The following is a 15480-nucleotide window of genomic DNA, read 5'->3' as shown; positions in this document are numbered from 1 at the left end:
CTTTGGTCCACCGGTCAATCCAACCTAACCTAACTTTCATGCGATCCATTTATTAAGCCTTTTATTGATTTCTTCGTGGTCCTGAATTACTGGCCTTCAAGAGCGCTTTACATTGAACGGAACAAATAGTAATCTTATAAAATACTGGTGATACTCAGACGCGAGGCGTCGAATGGTTCAGAGTGTTCACTGAACACCTTAACAAAGCTTTCTTTTTAGATCTTTTCTATATTAGGTAAATAATCTCGCTATTTTGTAACTTAACATTTTTTTTATTATAATTAATAAAGGAGAAAATACATTCCTCTTAAAATATACTAAGGTACAGAATAAAAAATGCACCGTCATTAAATGCAAAGTCATTATTGCAATTTTATACCCGTAAATGGTAAAAGTAAAGAAAAAAATTAAAGAAATTTGATTTGATTTGATTCAAATATCTTTTTTTAAACGATCTTCTGAAAAAAATATTTTTATTCATAAAATGAATAGACCAACTCCAGATATGAAGAATTTGGTACCTGATGTAAAAATATCAAAATCTGTGGTAAGTCGCCGTTTTCCTACAGTTATTTACCATAAAAACCAGTGGATCACAGGCTGCGAACTTGTACGCTATTTGCTTGTGGAAAAGACAAACTCAGGAGTAGGGGGAATACATTATAGTTGGAATTCTGTAATGAACATATTGAAAAATTAAGCACCTAAGGAATTCATAGATCAGTAGGATAATATTCATGCATCAATGTTTGCAACACATTTTAATTCTTTGAATTAAGTTTAACATAGTTATACGTCAACTAGGGACACACCCCTCTTAAAGGTTATCGATTAAGTCTATGATATTATTTTGACTTATCGACAACTACAAATGCAAGGGCTTATTAAAGCCACAGGTCATATTGACTTTAAACAAAACATTATTTAGATCGATAATGGAAGCATTGGCGGAACAGGTATTAAGAATGCTGTAACTAAATATGTGAAAGTTAATCACGATTCGTTTTAACGTCAATTTATTATAAAATAGGGATTATTAGATAAAATCTTTACTGATTTTACAGAATGAATTAGGTTCTACAAAAACACATGCCATACAGATGACTACTGTAGGAGTGATATCCATTGCTCCTTGGTATTGTTTATTTATATTATCCTCGAATGAAAAAATAATTGGAGACAAATATTATTCTTACTAATTAAACGTAATATTTTGACAAAAAGTGAACAACATTTACTTCCATCAAAAAAACAAATAAATAAACTTCATGAATCCGACATTTTTTTCTCACTCACTCTATTCTCGAAGTGATAGATAATTTCTATATTTTCACTTAATTATATTTCTTTTAATTTAATTAGGCAAACATGACTAAAAAATTTTATTATTTTATTTGATCTTATATTTTTCATTCATTCATTTCGAAATAATTTATATAAAAATAGTGATAATTATGGACAATCAGTTTTAAAAAATTCCATCGCTACAAAAATTAATTAAATTTATTAAATAAAGAATGTCATAATTTAATTAATTCGCAAATAAAAAACAAATTATTTCCGATATAATCAATCGCAAGTAAAAATAAATTCAATTTTCGAAGAAAACGAAAATATTTATATTTTTTGTTGTTGTAATTTTATGTCAATTTCGCAAAGCTACAAGAAGATAAGATATATCGGTAGGTAGGTTGCGGTCAAAGATAAAAATATATTAAAGTTATTGTTTTATGGATATAATCATAGCGTGGTATTGTTAGTTCATAAAAAGTACATAAAAATCAATGCAACGATTTAAGATTACAAAAATCAATAAAAACTCATTAAAAGGGTAAATGTACTAATTTCCGAACTCTTAGACCCTGAATGAGAGAAAGTGATATATATGAGTTGTTTGTAAAATGAATGTGCTTAATGGTTTTGATAATAAATCTGGCACAATACTCATAATAGACACTTTTAGTATATATTATTAATTTTAATTGCTTTATGTAGTTATTTTTAGATTAATTGTTGATATAAATTGGTTATTATACTCAATCAAGTACTTAGATAAGTTAACTACTTGATTTTTACTTAATCGAAATCAGATAACATGGTTTATAGTAGTCTTTATAAGTTTGGATAGTGAAAATTTCATTTTCACTTTTTTTCACTTTTTTTATTTTTATTAAGAAAAAAATTATCCAAAATGCTTAATACTAAGTGTTAAAAATATTCGGTATTTTCTGAACCAGTAGAGATATTGAAAGAAAATTTTTTTTAAGTGTAGTTTTTAGGTTGGGCCGATTTTTGATCGTCCTTTTTTTAAGCTTGGTACACTGTGCCCCACTTCAGTAATGTAACTGGTAATCGTAATGAATAAACATTTCTTTATTTCTTTATTTGCTTTAAGTAACCGGAAAAAATGATGAAGGAAAAATTCTTTTTGAAATAATGGGTTGATTTGCTAAACTTGCTTCTTTTCTCTTCATTGAAACTTCTTCAAATTAAGCTTCATAAAATGAACAAAGCTTTTAAAATATCAGCTTATAATTTATATTAAGTCTTGCTTTGTTTTATGGTTAGTTGGTTCACTCCTCTACCATCCAAGCGCTGTTCTGAGACTATACACCCAGTCATGAAAAGCTAAGTTTTAAAATTAACCTGTACTGTTGATAATAGAAATTAGTTTTTATAAAGCTATATTTAGTTTGTTTGCTAGGCTCACTAGTTCGTAGACTTCTTTTGTGAAATATCTTAGCCTTGTTAGACGTGAACATTTGCAAAAAGTGTTCTGTTGATTTTTTCTCTTCCTACCTACTAGTTACACTTCCACCAGCCTTACTACTTCCATTTTGGCTTTGCCACATAAATTTTGTTCTCGCTAAATTATAGCCTAGAAATGTTAGTTAGTAATATTTACAACCCAACGTAGTTTTTCATTTAAGCTCTCTTTTACGCAAGTCTTAAAAAATGATTATAGATCAACATTTTTCATTAAATTGAAACTCTATTCAGTGTGCTTCTGATCCTTATTTAGGTACTTCATCAGCAATTTAATTTTCTTGTATTAGTTGGTGTCCTGGAACATACGGAGTTTTAATTTTAATTTTGTACTATAGTTGCACCCCACAAGAATAGCAGGTCTGCTGTCGAAAAAAACTGTAATTTGTTAATTTTATATATTATATTCCCAAATCCGTCGACCCTCGTGTTTGTTAAGAATGGCTTGGAAGACAATAGACCCGTTCAAAAAGTGAAAGGGTCTGCTTATGTCGTTTTGAAGTAAAAATCTATAAACCATCCGTAAAGATATATTAATCCATTTAGCTATGTCAAATCCTTATATACTGAATGACGAGACAAATTCCTGGTTTGTTTTATAATAAACTTAATATTTGAATTAATTGCTTCCACTAATTGTTTCGTCGAAATTAAATTAAATTCTAAAAATTTTCTCCATTTATTAGTGAAATTACATCATTAACACTTTTCCGAAATATTTAAATCTAATCTCTTGTAATATAGGACAGATTGCCATGAAATGTTGGACGTCTTCAATTACCTCAAGATTGCAAAGTGTGCAGTCTAATTCTATTTGTATATTGGTCTGATTTTTTTTTTTTGTTTTTGCGGCAAGAAGGAATGGAATGCCTACGCACTGACCACAATTCGGCGCCCCGGAAGGTGAGTCCCCGACTCGCACGGACTAAACCAGTCCCCCTCATTCCTAGAGACCTTGTTCTACCCCAGGACTACGTTAGTATTACTTCCAGGTAGAGTCCCTATTAGTCATTTAAGACTTCCATCGGTGTGCCCTGCGTCCAGGCCCCGCTACTGTTACAGATAATTAATCTTGCCCTACAGACTACTTTTTTCAATCTCAGAGTATGTGTTCCGGCTCTCACTCCTGCTCTTCGTTTAAGATTAGATTGCGTCCAGATCTTTCTTCTTTTCCCTTAAAATATTTCCGATGAAAAATGTGCAGTCTAATTCTATTTATATATGGTTCTGATAGAGATATATAATATGTTTAACTTAGTATTTCAATTCGACCCAGAAATTTAGACATTTTTATGTCAAAATTATTTTTAAATATTTTTTTATTTGCTCAATTTCAAGTGTTGGTTAAAATAAAAGACTGTGCGCTATCTGGTATGCTATCTGGTCAAAACCAATGTTTATTGGAGTGGCAAGAATGTGTTCCTGGACGAATACCTCGAAGACACCTTGTATGTATTCATCAAAGAAATTTTTAAGAGATATGTATAAATTAATTTCTAATAAAAAATTAAAATAGTTATAATGACACAATAATTATTACCAATTTAATAAAAACTTTTAAGAGAAATGGTTGATTTAAATCTACATATGTTATATATCAAATAAACAATTTTTAAAAATGCAAGGAATCTAAGTATCCAGAAGTGTTTTTCATAACTAAGTGTGGAAATTTGAAAAAGCAACGAATGACAATGATTAAGTTAATTTATTTAACTGTAGTTTATGCGTTAATTTTTATTTTATTAATAAACTATTACAATGACTTTTTCTGAAGGACTGACAAAAATAAAAATTGATAAAATTCCAATAATAAGTGTTAATACTGGACTCACACGATGTGTTTTGTGGTAATTTTAACTGTCAAAAATTTTCATTTTGAATTGAGAGCAACAATAATTGACAGCTAAAATTACAAACAAAAATCTCGTGTGAATCCAATATTATGTTGGTTTCGTGTGTTAACACACGGATCCACAGTTCAAACGTGATATAATTCATTTCCTGATGCTTGCAATCAAGCTTATAAATCAATAGAATTTACTAGATTCCACTGTAGGTGGATATTTAGCAATATTCAAAACGGCTGTATGGTTAGCACAAGAATCCACTTGATTATAAAATTTTGTTTGAATTTAAAAATTTCGTCACTAATTTATTTGGAGTACCATAAAAATTAAATAATATTTTACCATAAAATACAACAAAGAAAAATTTGCCTAATTGTGGTAGATTAGAAACATGTCGCGGGCCGCATGAGGCTTATGGACCGTGCTCTGGACAGCCCTGGATTAGAGAATTTCAAGTTCAAAAATAATATGAAAATTAGAATTGCGTAAAATCGTTGTATTACTAATTAAATTTATAGATAAATTTCAAATTAAAAATTATCAGTATTAAATACATTAACTGTAATCTTTATAAAAAAAGAATAAGAAAATTTCTTATTGTAATTACCGATAACTACCACATGGTAACAGGTATATTTGAAATGGGATTTAAGTAATGCTGTTGACAATCAAAAACAAATTACATCAAAATTATATCAAAAGTAGTTAACTGTATTTAAATTACAATTATTTCTATATTAATTAAACAATAAACTCGTATTTTGGTACTAAGTTTGTTCAACCCCAGTTATTACGAATGTAGATGAATGCTACCTGCAAATTATAGCCACAAATCGCATCCACATTGACTTTTCCAAAAAATTCAGTCACCTGCTTCTGCACAGGACTCAAATGCCTTGCATTTTTTTTCCATGCAAAACACATTTACTTCTCTAACAATACAAGAGTAATTAATTCTTATCTTTAATATTAGATAAATATTAAACCAGCTTTTTGAATATCCGCGTTATAACTTCAAATAGAATAAAACTCTCTTTGATTTCTGTAACGATAGACTAGTGATACATTTTGAACAAGCTTCGTCATAGAGTTTGCCTTTGAAATCCCGTAAAAGCAACCAATCTGATCAATTTGATTGAAACTAAAAAATAGGAAATATTCTTAGCTCAAACTAATAAAAGGCTTGATATATAGTACAGTATGATTATTAGCATTTCTTCATGGCTACATGCTCCTTGGCTAAGATATAAAAAAAGCTAAATAAAAAATACAGATGTATAAAGCTAGTAAAGGATTACAAAGCTATAAATAAAGTCCAATGAGTGTATATCTAACAGTATTATAGATAATCGAAAAACAAAAACGAGTGTAATAACAAAAGAGTACAAATAAACGATTTTGTATGTTCAGTTTAGTTTATATTTTTTTAAGATCCTGGATTTTTTTAGTAAAAATTAAAAGGTTTCAGAAACGTTACAATAATTTTATATAGATTAAAAAAATAACTGAACTCTTCTTTCGCCGTGGTATACAGATCATCATACTTTTCAAGGTCTACAAAGATTTTGGAACAAGTAGATACAGTTTAAACAATTCTGTGCTTTTATTTTAATATCAAAGTATTAAATATATTAACCAACCAACAGCTAAAACGTTTTTAACTTGATATTGACTATAGAACTATAAAGTAACTTTAACTGAATAAAACTGCTTTTCAACACCTGTATGATCTGTCCGGATCACTCAGACATTATACTAACTATACTAACACGCTACAAAGGTGATGAAATAATCTTCGATCAGCACATTTGTTGTTACTTTCAATGTAAATCAAAAAATTGAAGACTACGAATGTAACAAAAATGTAGTGATCGAGAATCATTTGAGCACCTGAGTTACATGTCGCTTCGAATTAGTATAAATTCGAAGGGATCGATTATCACATTTATTATTATTTTCAAAGAAAATTCAAAAACTGAAGCATTCGAAAGCAATAACAAATGTGCTAATCGACGATCATTTGATCGCATTTGTAATATAACTCTAATAAGACTAAACAATAACGAAGTGTTAAACAAAGATGACTCAGAAAAATGTATTAACTGGTTACATATATAATATAAAAACGAAATCATATATCAAATTTAAATGAGCTAATAACACTACTAAGCTAAGGTGTTTATTACTATTGCTCCTTATAATTATTATTCCTTATTATTATTACTCCTTATTAAATTGTATGATAATTTATTTCTAAGCATTGTTTTAAATAAACTAAATAAATACAATATGTCCCAAATTTAACACCAACCACTCGGACAGAAATCGTCAAAGCAATCAATTTAATAGGTAAATTAATATAATGGAATAGACTTCTATATTGACAAAATTAAATTTTTATTATCCATTAATATGGGTATTGTTTGTATGTAGACCGATGAAATTTTAAAGAATATGCATGAGTAAATTCTATGATTTAATTATAATTATACTTCTAATTTTTCTAATTTGACGAAATTTGATAAATAAACGTCACCATTCATATTTAATCTGAATAATTGTGATCCCTAACAGTCACTGACTGTTCTTGAGTATAGTTTATTATAGAGATATCTGAAGAGTTTACAATATTTTTCTTTTCTTTTTATTATCATATTGTAGACAATAATATAAATTCGAAATAGTAAAAAAAAATGTACTAATATTTCATAATGCTTCTGCTACATATGTTGAATAACAACCTTACTACGAACATATGTACCGGCAGATGCAAATCTCACAGCTTACAGTGTGCTAAAGTGTTAATTACAATACAAAAGAATCTGATTGCGATGAATTTTTAGTCAAACATTAGCGACATACTCGTATAGATCAAATTAATAAACTACATTTGCACCTAATATTAATGACACTTTATCACTTCAAATCATTGTCGATTCGGTTGTGATAGGACAAAGATCTAAAATATAAATTATCGGTTTACAGCTTCTAAACTTTATTTTATTTTTCCAAATAAAAATAAAATTTTTATCCAATAAATACAGATAAAGTCAGTTTTCACTCATAAATTGAATGAAAATTAGTGAAATAAAATGAGTTTTAATGAAATGATTGATGAAAATCTAGAAGAACAGTTTGTAGATGTCAAGAACAAACCTACGATTGTGCCAATTTTTAAAAAAAATTTTACGTTAGGCAAAAAATCTGCAACCTTCGGTGGTAAATGTAAAAAAGCTTTTAAACATCGTTTGCAGATATTAAATTGGATTTTTGACTACAATACGGAATGGGGTGTGAAAGATCTCATAGCGGGAATTACCCTTGGCCTCACCATAATACCGGAGAGCATTGCTTGTGCACTGTTAGCTGGTTTGCCTGCACATTATGGACTTTGTTCAGCATTTATTGGTCCCTTCATTTACCTATTCTTCGGTTCAATCAATAAAGTTATAATCGGTCCAACAAGTCTGGTTGCTTTGGTTAGTGTACAATTTACAGTTGGTAAACCAATTGAATTTGCAGTTCTTCTTACATTTTTAAGTGGCATTGTCCAGCTGATAATGGGCACTTTGCGTATGGGTGAGTGTGATTAAGACGAAATTAACACCATTCTTCATTATGTTTTGATATATTTAAATTTACTTATTTTATAATTAAAAATAGTTTAACCAGTTAAAGTACTTTCAATCTATTCAAAAGTATTGTATGTGGGAATTATGGTACATTTTGCAACAACAAGTTTTTTATAAAAAATTTTTTATTGGTTACGATATTACGTTTTTTATAATTATCGACTATATAATTTGTTATCAAAATAATCGACATTTCATAAGAATTACAATGAAAGCTCTCATAAACAGACATATTTATTATATATGCATACTATATATGTTAGTCCATAGGTCTTATTTTTTATACAAAGTGTTTTCTATTAAAAATATAGCTTGCTTTACTGGACAAAACTTTTAACCCCTTAATAGCCGGTCTAAGACAATGTTTAATGTGCTTCATTAAATTAAATTAGTTCTAATTAAATTAAATTAAATTTAAAAAAAATAAATTTCAAATCCGCTTGAATATGAAGCGAATGGAACAACACAAAGTAATTTTTTCGATTTTATGAACATTTCTCCAAGACGAAATCTCAAAAATTATCATTTTCTTTTCGTCGCAACATGTTTTCAATAATTTTTTTCATTGATCGAATTTAAGTGTGAATATAGTCGCTAAGTATCGTTTTGTGATTTAATTTTTACACAAATATTTATAAAATAAATATTTAATACACTGTTGCAAATGAGAACTCAATTTCGATCACGGATACTTAATATCATCATATGCAACAACAATACGAGCTGACTTCACATACTACCATACCTGTTTATTTCATAAAAATCGTTGTTAATGACTTAACACTGACGCCAATGACTGATAACACTGATATCTATATCTGTATCCGCATGCGTTCCGATAGACTATATTTGAATAGTATTACATTAGAATTTAAGACCGGAAGTCTCAGTTTTTGCCATATTTTCTGATCTTGGTCCAAGAATATAATCACTTAAATATTTCTATGGATCTTTTTAAATGGTTTAAGCAAAATAAGGTATACTTTTTGCGCAGAAATAACTATAACACATGGATCTGTCATTATACGGAACCGGCAATCAAAACGTCAATCCATTACTACGCCCTGAAAACTAATAAACAAATTAAACCAGTGGATTAAAAAAGGTTGAAGGAAAAATGGCAAAAACTATAGTATTAGTCCAAAAGGACATGTCTGCAAAAGCATTTCTTGATAGACTATAACAAAAGGAAAAAATTAAACATCTTAATTATCGAAAAAAAAAATCGCGCTGATTTGGTGACTAAAAACGTTTCAGGTTACCAAGGGAAGGAACCTGAATTACTATTGCTAACATACGAACCCGGAGAGCCATCCTTAACGTACACTAAACATACTAAATAAATGAGTATAGAGGTATTATTTAAAGAATAACCTCAATTGTAATTGTAAAAAATATATTCATCAGATCAAACATCCCTAAGGCAGTTACCTAACTTAACTGAAAGACATTTACCAATTTGCTGACTTTTGCTGATATTCTTTATGTATTTTGTATTTCTGCTCAACGACTTCAACTTCTCTTTTTTTTAGAACTATATCAATTTCTTATCATGGATAACCAAAGAACTTCTGTCACTATAATTTTTCAAAATAAGCGAATCTTTAATCCATTTTTACAAATGCAAAAGTATTACCCAGTACTCACGTTTTAATTAAACGTATTTTCGCTAAATGGTTAAGGGTTCTTTTCCCAAAAAAATATCGATCCCAACTGACTTTCACTAACTCGTTTCTTTATAAAATGAGTTATTTATTCTCTTATTGAGTTATTGAAGTAATTAAATGTAATAATGAAACTATAGTCAGACGGACGATATGATGTACAGTGGACTCCATTCACACGACGAGGAAATTTGGAATATGCTGACAATACCAACTTTGCTAGTCTATATGAATTATATTTAAACTTTTTATTGGCCGGTCTATAATTGATAAAGAAAAAAATTAAATCATATGTAGTGAACTGCATCTTTTCGGACACATTACAACCAATAAAAGAGGAACATAGGACGATGTTATTGTTAGATTAAACAGGTACTTTTATTAAGCTTGGAAACGCATAGAGCTAGTATAAAATATTCAACTCTACAAAACTTCCCATTTCCAACAAAATTGAAGTTGGTACTAAAATAAACATCCAACATATGAATTTGAAACTTGGAAAAATTTTACAACCCATAATTCGGACTTTTACAAATCAGTATCAATAAAGAATCTTGCACATCTAGTGCCTTCGAAAAGATATCAGACATCGAAATGTCAGACTAACGGGCAATCCAAATTAAATCAAGGAAATAAATAGAGCGCACTCTCAAAAGCCCGGTGCGCCCTTAATGACTTGCAGGAGAACAGTGGAGCGCAATTAAAAGATGCAAATTGTTCAATATCGTAACCTATTTCCATTATAAAGTTCTATATAAAAGAGAACCGGGAATCAATGCTTAACCTATAAAGACAGCTTATAACTTATACATACAATATATTTATGTACTTCTTTGTTTATCTAAATTTAATATCTATTGTTCTAATCGAAAATATTGTTACAGTTTTATATATATTATTTTTTTTTTCTTATTTTGTTTTTGATTAAAAGCTTTCAAATATTCTTTAAAATTTTATTGCTCTATTCATAACTCTTACGAATATCTTACGCTACAAAATACTTATTGTATCGTAAATTGGATGACTCTTTCACCTTCAAATAACGTCATATTGTGAAAATCCCTGAAAATATTGTCTTATCTAATTTCATTCGAATGATATCTTTCGAAAATACAAATTTTTATAATTACAGCTTAATATCATTGATACAAGTGAATCATATGACTTATCATTTAAAAATTTTTATAATTCTTGTTATTTTGCCGTAAAAAGTTTTTTGTTGATCTGTTATTATTAATTTTTTGATTTTTATATTAATAAATAAGTATTTGCAAAGTAACTTAACTTACTACTAAATTTGACCGCGATCTGTCATCTATTTTCATCTATTTTATTTTTTCTTGTACAAAAGTTTTGAGGAAAATACTGAACAAATTTAATCAATTAAACACCACTTGATATGACCCCAAGCGATTTTTTTTTGTTCCAGAAGCTAAAATTACTTCTTCAAGAAACGTATTTCGGGTTAAATACATCCATAAAAAAATGACTACGGGAATTGGAGACCATATCTCAATCCGCCCACTAAAATGTATAAAGTGAAGCGCTGACGTAGTTGTATTACACTAGATCGGTTTTACCTTGAAGACGCAAAATGAATTATGATTGATTGAAAATTTTTGTGGGTTTTATTCAATAATTCTTAGAATTGTGCATAGTGGTTTTTTTTACAAAATAATAAATATAATAAATATTAATTTTAATATATATCAAAAAATTGAGTTAATGTATAAAAAAGCTAATCACCCTATTTGCTTGGGTAACAAGAATTCTGTATATTTCAGTAAAAATTAATATTTTTTGCTATGTACCTATTTTAATTAAATATTTCTGTTTTTTTCGATTCTTATTCGCAAATCTTCTAGTATTCCCTTATTGTGGATATCCGAAATTTTGTGTTTAAACAGTTGAGTTTTAACTCACTCAACTGTTTTCCACAGTAGTCTTTAGGGACAACTTTATACCAACAAAATATTGTTACTTATATTGGATATCTAATAGAGAAATATAGGAAGTACATAATGTATATATTAAAACTTTATACCCAAGATTACTGATTTTTTGATGTGTAATTACAAATATGTTTAACCTAACTGTCTCAACACTGATTTTTTCATTGAGAACCAAAAATGTTTTTGACCTAGCTTTATCATGTGATCTCTTGTAAATCACTACAGTCACACTAAACTTACAATTTCACCTCCCTCGTTGTCCTATTTTTTCCATTTTTATTATCATGCATGATCTACTTTTCATCACCTGTTCACATCTAATTTAAAAACATTTCAAATTCATTCATTTCAACGGTGACACTCAAACACTATTTATGTCTTATTTTGAGAGGCACTCAAGTATCGAACTTTCATCACAAACTTTTTGCAAAGTTAAAGATTATTTTACAGTCAAACATCAATTTCTTAACTGTAACGTGACTGCTAGCATACCGATCTTCTTGGACCTTATCTATATTGTCATCAACTCTATGATGATATGTCGAAAAATTAAAGTTTCAAAAAACCGAATGCTAGTTAACCGCTATTTTAATATATAATTGTATTATATTATTAGTTTATTTATCTTATCTTTATATATTTTAGGATTTATATTTGAATTCATTTCGATACCAGTAATAAAGGCATTTTCATCTGCGACTGCTATTTTAGTCATTGAGTCTCAGTTAAAAGTGCTGCTCGGTATAAAATACGTAGCGGCAGGATTCATACAATCGATAACCATGCTATCATCGCGAATACCAGATGCAAATATGGGTGATCTTATATTGGGTATATGCGGTATTATTTTCCTAATTTTTTTAAATGTAAATTAATATTGCCCAATACAATAAAATCATTTTTAATAATCAATTTTATTATAATATTGATTCTTTGAGGTGTTGGAAAAAATTACACATCGACAATGTGTATCGAAGTGGGTTAAAAACTTCTTTGGTTATCTCTCTTTTTCACGAAATACATTATTAGTACTTATCACCGGCATAATTTCGTATGTGTGGATAAGTAATGGAAATAAAGTGCCGTATGCCTTAAGCAAAAATTCAGTTTCCGGCCTACCAAATTTCACATTCCCCAGCTTATCTGTGGATACTAATGAGAAATCTTATGGATTTTGGGATATATTAGCTGAATTAAATGTTGGCATTATCGTTATACCAATAATTGGCGTTTTAACGAATATATCTATTGGCAAATTAAGTAAGTATGTGAACACTAAAAATAATTAAATGAATAACATTTATAGATAGACATACATTTAATATATTAATGATACATTATTTAGGCCCTAAAGGACTAGTTGATTCAAATCAAGAATTACTCACCGTGGGTTTCTGTAATGTGCTTGGCTCATGTGTTCAATCGATGCCCACATCAGGAGCATTTACCCGATATGCTATCAGTACTGCTTGTGGTCTAAAAACTCCCATGGCTAATCTATATTGTGGTATGCGTATAAATTTTATTTTTGTGAAAAAAAAATATAAATGTAACTTTATATAAATATAAATATAAATATAAATATAAATATAAATATAAATATAAATATAAATATAAATATAAATATAATATTAAATATAAATAATAAATATAATATAAATATAAATATAAATATAAATATAAATATAAAATATAAATATAAATATAAAATATAATATAAATATAATATAATTAAATATAAATATAAATATATATAATATAAATATAAATATAAATATAATATAAATATAATATAAATAATATAAATATAAAAATATATACAAATAAAATATAATATAAATATAATATAAATATAAATATAAATATAAATATAAATATAAATATAAATATAAATATAAATATAAATATAAATATAAATATAAACACGCTAATATAATAAATTGGTTATAATGAACTTGTTATGAAATTAAGTGAGTAATATTATTATAATGTAATAATTACTATATAAAAATCAGTGTAATTATTTGAAGATTACTAATATAAATAATATTTATTTATTATATAAATAAACCGTCAATTAAAGTATACATAATAATTAAATTTTATGTATATTATTATGTGTAATTACACAATGTAAATAATATTATAATTTATTGTTATATAATATCTATCTAATATCTGTTATTAATTAAATAAATCTTTCTTTTCAGGTATAATTTCCTTACTTGCATTAAGTTATTTGAGTCCTTACTTTAAATATATTCCCGAAACTTCACTGGCAGCTATTTTGATATGTTCCATTTATACTCTTTTGGACTTTAAACTACCTTATCGACTTTGGCGCGAGTCAAAACGGGATTTTTACATATGGGTTTTAGTATTTATTATTAGTGTTTTAAGGGGTGTGGAAACCGGACTGGTAGTTGGCACTATTTTGACTATTTTGCATCTACTATTTTTATGGGCACGTCCAGATATTATAGTAAAAATTGCAGAAGTAAGTAAATACATTCATATATTATTCATTATTGATTAGTAATAAATTAAATTTTTTTTTATATTTTTTAGTTAAATGATATGCAGTACATATCTGTTATTCCAGGAAATGGTATATATTTTCCAGCAATTAGTCACTTACGTCAAAAAATTTTGAAAGCCTGCTCACAGGCTGAATATCAAGTTCCTATCGTTATTGACTGCCTTAAAATTACTGGCCTCGATTTTACATCAGCTCAAGGTATATCTAAATTGTCGGAAGATTTATGCCAAAATGATGCAGCGAGCAGTACTTTACTCATACTCTATCGTATGAATTTACACCAACAAAAAGTAATTGATATTACTGAAAATCTGGTTTTCTGTGAAAACGAAGCTAGACTACAAGAGTTTTTAACTCAAGAATCACTGCGGAATGGATTCATTAATCTAAAAGAGCACATAAGAGCATCTATTGATCTCGGTTATAACATTAATTTTGAATAAATATGCAAAAAATTAATTTGCAAAAAAGGCAAATAAGGAATTATTACAAATACTATTTGAAGTTTATTTACTGTTTCGAAATATGTATGTATGGTATGTATGTTGATCCTTTTTTCGAGTAAGCGCAACTGGGCACTTATACTCTTTGATAGCTGGGGATACTACAGGGTCCCACCCATCTTATTGACTAATTTATGTATATCTGCGTACCTTCCCGTGCGGAGACTGGTAACTCTAAGATTAGATAGTGTTTCGAAGTGTAAAAACCTACATAATTTCCTATGCATCATTAATAATCTAACTGGCTCTTAATTATCGCCTGAATCAACCATGTAGATATTCACTAAACACCTGATACAATTCATGTTTCCATATGACAGAAAATCTGTTACCGAAAAAAATATTTAAAAAATGGTATCTAAAACTCCGTTTATACAGGTGGTATCACGTTGAGAGTGAATAGCATATAGAATATAAAGCTGAGATTGAACTCAGAATAAATCAATAAATGATATTGATTAATTTAATATTAACTATTGATTAATTTAAGCGCGGCCGAGGGATACCTAAAACACACAAAGGCAGTCTAAAACAAACTAGTAGAAATCTAAAATCATGTCATCTACTACACAACCTT

At 28.1% G+C, this 15480-nt stretch overlaps 1 protein-coding gene across 1 annotated transcript; it reads left to right on the top strand.

Annotated features, from left to right (window-relative positions):
- The first annotated feature begins 7699 nt into the window (after positions 1-7699).
- Positions 7700-14873, top strand: LOC119685328 (sodium-independent sulfate anion transporter). The gene is made up of 6 exons (XM_038099575.1): positions 7700-8192; positions 12507-12727; positions 12800-13121; positions 13207-13368; positions 14072-14358; positions 14430-14873. Exons 1-6 carry the CDS (start codon positions 7706-7708, stop codon positions 14841-14843), a joined length of 1893 nt encoding a protein of 630 aa, XP_037955503.1. The 5' UTR covers positions 7700-7705; the 3' UTR covers positions 14844-14873.
- Positions 14874-15480: the final 607 nt, after the last annotated feature.

Source organism: Teleopsis dalmanni, chromosome 2 (assembly GCF_002237135.1).
Source record: "Teleopsis dalmanni isolate 2A chromosome 2, ASM223713v2, whole genome shotgun sequence".
Taxonomy (NCBI): Eukaryota; Metazoa; Arthropoda; class Insecta; order Diptera; family Diopsidae; genus Teleopsis; species Teleopsis dalmanni.
This window is presented reverse-complemented; position numbering and strand designations above follow the sequence as displayed.

What these genes read in the sequence shown, in the direction of transcription:
- LOC119685328 (XM_038099575.1), top strand. Translation starts at nt 7,706, where the DNA reads ATGAGTTTTAATGAAATGATTGATGAAAATCTAGAAGAACAGTTTGTA. An exon ending in TTTTCCTAATTTTTTTAAAT is followed by an intron (nt 12,728 to 12,799) that starts GTAAATTAATAT and finishes TGATTCTTTGAG; the next exon opens with GTGTTGGAAAAAATTACACA. An exon ending in CATGGCTAATCTATATTGTG is followed by an intron (nt 13,369 to 14,071) that starts GTATGCGTATAA and finishes CTTTCTTTTCAG; the next exon opens with GTATAATTTCCTTACTTGCA.